General features: G+C 48.0%; 3 protein-coding genes across 3 annotated transcripts in view; all 3 read right to left on the bottom strand.

Moving 5' to 3' along the window:
• Positions 1-80: 80 nt before the first annotated feature.
• Positions 81-4,652, bottom strand: TEOVI_000067800 (pseudouridine synthase TruD, putative; the record flags this gene model as incomplete). Its single annotated transcript, XM_067224049.1, has 1 exon — positions 81-4,652. One exon carries the CDS (start codon positions 4,650-4,652, stop codon positions 81-83), a length of 4,572 nt encoding a protein of 1,523 aa, XP_067080150.1.
• Positions 4,653-5,647: 995 nt separating this feature from the next.
• TEOVI_000067900 (cytochrome c oxidase assembly factor, putative) lies at positions 5,648-6,553 on the bottom strand (the record flags this gene model as incomplete). Its single annotated transcript, XM_067224050.1, has 1 exon — positions 5,648-6,553. The coding sequence occupies one exon, from the start codon at positions 6,551-6,553 to the stop codon at positions 5,648-5,650; it is 906 nt and encodes a 301-aa protein (XP_067080151.1).
• Positions 6,554-6,712: 159 nt separating this feature from the next.
• Positions 6,713-6,845, bottom strand: part of TEOVI_000068000 (uncharacterized protein) — a gene marked incomplete at both ends in the record, with an annotated part of 357 nt that continues 224 nt past the window's right edge. Inside the window, one exon of the mRNA XM_067224051.1 lies at positions 6,713-6,845. Coding sequence (XP_067080152.1) covers positions 6,713-6,845 — 133 coding nt within the window.

Genomic DNA, 6,845 nt, shown 5'->3' on the forward strand with positions numbered 1-6,845 from the left:
GTGAATAACTCTCCTTTTTTTTTCTTTTGTTAGCTTTTTACACGAAATTACACTTAAGGGTTCCCCCGCGTGAGGCATTCTCATTTCGAGACATTATCATAGCCACGCATGGAGGGTATTAGGCCTCGCCTCATGCCGCCACTACGGAAGATGTGCTGATGCAGAAGTGCTATATTGATAGCTCGTGGTGCCTCTGTAAACAGCTTTTGCCGCTTCTTAGCCAGGTATCGTCTGTATGTTTGCTGCTGGTCCGCCGTAAGTCCGTTCCACGACTCCGCGCGCGTGTCAATCAGCGGGCGGTCGAGATCTACCACGTCAGGGCTATTAACGTCACTTTTTGTTACCTCCCGCAACAACATGCTGGGGTAGACGCTAGAGGGGAGTTGGAAGGACAACTCGAGACAACCATTATTCTTTTCCGGCAACCAGTACGGTGCAGCCGGTAATGTACGCGCTCGTCTTTTTCCTCCCCTGGAGTCCTTCCCTGACCTCCCTGGTGCGCCATTTCCTAAAAGTAACAGTTGCTGCTGAGGTTGCTCAGCACTGCGACCGAGAGTGCCCTTATCCAACAAAGCCCCAGAGAGGGACGAAACATTGGTCTCCCTTCCCATGAAGGTGTTACGAACTCCGAATGCCCATCGCTGGTATGGATCACCGGTGCGACCTGACTGAAATCTCCAGCGTAGTTGCGAGGACGGGTTGACGAGCATATGCCTGTAGGAGCACCATATATTTACTCCCAGAGGATTACCCATGTTTCCCTCATGTCGTAAGTCGCGCCGGAGCCCTCGACCGTCCGACAAAACTCCTTCTGTTACCATACCGCCGGCATCCCCCTCCTCGTCTACCTGGTTTTCGTGTGCAAAATTCATCACGCTTGTTTCGCCGCCCAATTCCTCCTCCATGAGGGCAAAAGAAGTTGAAAAACGGTTGTATGGTGACGATGCAAAGGCCGCTTCACCGTCATGTAAAGCACCATCGTTACCAAAGTTGCTTCGCGATCGGAAAATATCCCACTGTTTGGACTCAGGGTTAAACAGAATGCCCATGCGCTTCAGTGTAACAACGTATAGGTCAGCTGTGTGATTATCAGGAAGCTCAACACCGGCACCAGGGACCGGTAGGACTACGTCATAGCACGTGTATTTACCCTTCTCAATGCTGTTCTTTGAAGCATATACAACGCGGCCGAATTCATTCGAGTGGGGCGATGCTAATGGATTTAAGCGCACGAGATCGCCGGGGAGAATGGCGAATGTGCCGTACCGCTGCAACCTCTGATTGACGATGTCATTCCAGAGGAAGGCAAGGAACTCATGCACGAGCATGGAACATGCTTTGGGTCCAACAACGCGTAGAAACGCTTCCCCACAGGGGTCTAACACCGAAGCACCATTAGTTACGTTCATGATCTGCTGGTCTTTTGGTGAGGAGCTATAACTTTCCATTTCAGCCGAATTTTCATTTAGCCCAAGAAGTGACGATGCCTGGAGTGCATTGCTGAGAACAGATTGCAGAGCGGATCCATTTTCAGTAACGGACCGTCTGCCACCAAACGAGCGATCTATATCCGGCAACCGGAACCCTGCTCCCTTCGAGCTGTACATCTTCTCGATGGTGTGACCGTTTCGTCTCTTCTCAGCTGCAAGGTCAGAGTCCATGTAGAATTGCTGTACGATGATACTGGCTGCGGCGTGAAACTCGCCTTTCAGCAGGTGCAAGCCGGGATGCATGTTATATCTGGTGTATGAAGAAAATCGCTGCGGTCCAAAGTAATTGATGAAACCATGCTTCTGAAGAGAGACCATGGCTGGTTTTACAAGTGGAAAGTGGCTCTGCGGAATTCGACGCAGCTTTACACGATAATCATAACCGTCATTATCTCCCATACGGAGATCATACGATGCACTAGTAACCTCCATGTCAAAGCATAGGTATTCAAATATCTTCTCAGGGCTCATGGTGGAGACTACGTCTTCCAGATCTCCCTGCGCTGCTCGCTTACCTCTTCCTTTCTTCGGTTTCTTCTTTCGCGCACGTCCAGCAGAATCACCTTCTTCATCTTTCGGTCCATTCACCGCGGTGTCGTCCGACTCATCTTCCAGTCCCATCTGTCCACTACGCTGCCGGCCGATTGATAGCAACTGAGACTTCAGCGTAGAAGACCACTGACGCGAATTGTTGATGTCTGCAGCACATACACGATCATGAAATACAAGTGTAATATCTGATAGTTTATAAAAGTGCTCCCGCCAAAACTCCCTTTCGTCGTGATCAGCGATCATATATTGCATTGGTTTCAGCGTTTGGTAAGGATGAAAGTATCCACTCGCTGCACGTTGCTCCATTACAGCATGACTAGATGAAGCGTGATGACCAATCAGCCTCTTAGTTGCTGCGTGTTCATTGACATCCGCGTGAGTCCTGGAAAAATGAAGGTTTGGTGGAAGCTGAGGTAAAGAAGTACCCTGGCTACTAGTTTTGGTTGCGTACAAGTGTATTCCTTCACGTTCCACGAAGTGTTCTCCGCTGCCCAAAGCCTTCGCAAGCGCCTCAATGTGTGCGAGGCAGCTCCCACGGATACGAATCCGCTGGAAACTGTGTGATGCTGAGTCGATCACACCCGCGTGAGACACCGTTATCGTTGGCGCGTACAGAACTGGACGCACATCCACGGGAAATTGGGCAATCCCTTCGTCACATGACTCATCCTCCTCATTCTCAGTAACATACTGCTGGCTTTGTTGATGTGCCTCATCAATAACAGCCAGGCGCTGCACTTCCATTGCTTGTCTTTGCATTTCCGTAAGACTTTCGGTAATGTCTTCAACAACTAGACGATGAGGCAGCCCCCTTTTCTCAAGCAAACACTCAACAACAACAAAATCTGTTGGCAGAATGACGTTTGTTGCTCGTGTTTTACGAGAGTTAAAACCATTCCAAAGGGAACCGTTTTTCCCTCCTTTTCCAGAAATTGCCCTACCCAAATTAGCACCGTTCGACCCACCATTTTGACCCTTCCAATCCTGACCATCCTGACCCTGAAGTAGCTGTTGAGAGGAATTCCCCAGCGACGTCGACGTTGACAATACTTTCCCTTTACTACAGTTAAGCACTCCCCCGGTCGAATCCCCCAGCAGTGGCATTCCTACTTGCACATCTACCTCCGGTCGCACGGAAACATAGAGGTAGTCAAGATCACCGTGTACATGCAGATCCTTTACGAGGTTCCCCCATGTCCTCCAAACATGTCCTATTGCCTCTCGCATAACAGTAGTAGATGGTGAGTCGTCGGAGGAAACTTCCAATACCGTGCCTGATATCGAGGCAACCTTTGCCTTAATTACATGCAACCAAGGAATTTGTGTAGATTCCCCTGAGCACAACCCACCACATTCGCGCTGCTTTAATCGCATGTTAAACGCAATAGACGGCGTCGTCGGCAACGGATCGTGCTGACGTATCATTGCCCTACCAATAAATCGTCGAAGCGCCAAAACACCATCAACCCCTATGCTTTGCTGCAGCTTGTACAGTTCCAGAGAAAAATACACGTCTATGCTCGCCCTCGGGACACTGTTAGGCGACGTGATGACGTCACACTCATCCAAATCAGGGCTCGCATGTTTCGCGATGTAGTATGGAAACTCTGTCGCTAGTTCGTTATTCTCTATGAGAGCGCCTGCAACCCATAGTGAGATGGAGATGTAGTTCTCCTCCGCAGGAACGCAAAGCAGTGGACTACGGAATGCCTCCAGCACTCGTTTGTCCCTTTTTGTGCAGACGTTAAGGGAGAGCCCCAGCGGCTCCAACAAATGCGAGGAGGATGAGAGGCTTGTGTAACCTTTTTCCTCTGCCTCCCGTACCTCCTCAACTAGTCGGTCGACAACAGACATTTGCCTGGCAGATGGTGCGGCTCCTTTGCTACGTCGTATAAGGAGCTGCCGCTTTGCTTCGTTACTTAGTGTTTTTGCAACCCGTTTCAATTCTGCCATAAATATGGTACGGTGTCGTGAATACGCGTCCATCTCCTCGCCAAGCTGAGGTCCTATATAAGCTTCCACCGACGCCTGACTACTCATGCTGCTGCCTTCCACAGAGGCCGCGCTGGTATCATCCCTCGCGCATTCGTCACTTGAATTAACACCACACACAGGCCCAGTTTGGTTATCCACCACAGCACCAACCCCACTAGGGTTTGAATAACCATTATAAAGTGGATCGCAAGGCACAGGACCGCCAACCCCCTTCTCTTGAATGATAGAAGGAATAACATTTGGGCTACTGTCCACAACACTCTGTCCGCTGGTAATGGCGGCGGCAGCGCCCACATCCCCCGCTAGTTTCGGTAAAGTTGCCTTCTTTCCATACCAAAGCTCCTTCACAACGTAGTCGTCTGGGCTGGATTTAATATAAGCCTGGAAGCCTTTGACGCTAGGTTTCGTGTGACGAACTAAATGGTACTTACGCTCACTTGGGAGCCTATTACGCAGTCGTTGTGCGAGGTTGAGCTCGTGGTAAACCCCTTGATTATGTCGCTCATGAGCAAGTCGCAGGGCTACGCGGGATTCGGGAGAATCAAACTTACTTTGTGCATCTTCAATGCTCATTCCAAGAATTAGCCGCCTCCGACATGAAAGCGTCTTTTTCATGTTCTCCCTATTCTATGCGTTAGAGGCCTGTTGGACAGCAGCAACCGCAGCAGGGCCGTTAGCTGTCACGCAGTTCCCTCTCTTGAAAATGTCTATGTCCCTTTATCCTCCTCTCCCCCGCGCCTCAACCAGATCCAACAACTGACACGAGCTGCTGGCCAAATACTGAAACGGGAGAGAGGTTACCTCCACCACACGCGAGCGTCACTGCCGCCTTTTGGTGGCTCACAAGTGGGAAGCAAAACCTCCCAGATGGATTATTTGCCACGAAAACGCGTGCACACACACACACAAACACACACAAAGAAAAAAAATCTGAAGCAAAAGTTGTTTTAAAGTAACAAAAAAAAACAAATCCATAAAAATTAGACAGAACAAGAGAAGAGGAAAAAACAATGCAGCACCTACATAAAAAGAGTGAGTAACATCCGATGCAGCAAGCCTCATAAATCTCAATTATATCAATCTCTTCATTCAAGTGGAGAGAACAAACAAATAAGAAAAAAAAGCGGAAAAAAACACCCTTCTGTTGCCTCTTTCTTCATTATACTCTCATCATGTATTCCGTTAACTCGTCCATCCCATCCGTAGCACCGCCGCAATAAGTCGCTGTCTCCTTCCAAATCTAGTGGAATTTCGCAAACAACACAAGGGCAAAAAATATAATAAGAGGAAAAACAAAAGCAACACATGCAAAAGAATAAAGGAAAAGATAAGCTAAAGAAAAGAAACTTCATGTAACATTTACAAAAAAACGATAGCACCCACGACCGTGTATCCCACGACTAGAATAGATGCGGGAGGAAGGAAAACAGTGGAGACAAACACCGAAGCAACTACAATGAACAACAGTGGTGTTTGAACTGTGAAGAAAAAAAAAAGAAAAGTTTCACGTGTTTTCGCCGCTCACCGGATGATTACTTCCCCCCTAAAAAAAATCTTCCCTTCCTCAAATAATAAAGAGAAATATAAATAAATAAATAAATATATTTATTTCAACCGCGTGTGTCCTTAAATCCATAGACATCTTGAAGATGCACCTCCAACCTTCCAACGGCATCGGCAACGCCCATTTCCTTGAAAAAGAAATCTTTCAACTTTCCATCCACTCCAACAAGATATATTGCACTACTGTGATCCAGTTGGTACGTATCATCATCGGCGCCCACCATCGGCACTCCCTTCGCCTCACGCGCCGATTTTTCTTCATCCGTTTCGTCAATTGATGAATAATACACACGCCACGCCCTCGCCGCCTGCTCAATCTCCTTTGAGGTTCCGGTAAGTCCTCGGACTCGAGGGTCGTATTTTGAAACAAACCCTTCAAGAACCTCAGGCGTGTCACGCCGTGAATCAACGCTAAGAAACACCGCCTGCAACCTCGCAGCCTCTGTCGATAAGTTTTTGTCACCCGCCAGTTTCTCATCACATGCCTTCATGACATCTGTAATAAAACGCAACGTAGATGGACACACCTCCGCACACTTGGAGAAGCCGAAGTATAATAGCGTCCAATGATCCTGAAAGAGTTCCTTATCGGTGATATAATTTCCCGTACGGCTCTCGCGCAATCTAAAGGGTCCTCCCAGAGGATATTTGGATCCCTTGTCGGGAGCTGCAACCCCATGAGTTACAAATGTTTCATTACCGAGTACCAACTCCGGTTGCGTGTTGTTATTCCTGTTGCTGCAGCCTTCACACCAGTTAATCAAATAAATCGATAAAGGGCACATGGCACAACCGAGGCAGAGACCGAATAGTTCAGCTCGATTGCGAGGTCCGTAGCGAAGAACCGAAAAGAAACCACCCCGCGACCCTCCAGTTTTTTGTTCTCCACTGGAAGAAATAAAGCGGTTGTGGACTGAAATGCTCCGAGTAATCACGTGGCGCCGAAGTGACATGTCAAATTTGTTCAACCTCTTCTGTCATCGTGATAGGAGCGATAAAAAAGAAACAACAACAAAGAAAGAAAGAAGGCACTCGAAAGGAATGTTAATACTTGCACACTTACATGTTTTTGTATTTGTTTGGGAATGAAGGAATCAGAAAGGGCCGTAACACTACTTTTTAAGAGGAAAAAGTGCGGGCTTCTGCACTAAAATTGCCTGTATTTCATGGTAACAATGCAGAAAATAATCCTTTCTCCCCTTCATGCACACACCAATATCCCCGCGAATATGCGTATATATATAT

Source organism: Trypanosoma equiperdum (assembly GCF_001457755.1).
Source record: "Trypanosoma equiperdum strain OVI genome assembly, contig: ctg_213, whole genome shotgun sequence".
NCBI classification, from domain to species: Eukaryota; Euglenozoa; class Kinetoplastea; order Trypanosomatida; family Trypanosomatidae; genus Trypanosoma; species Trypanosoma equiperdum.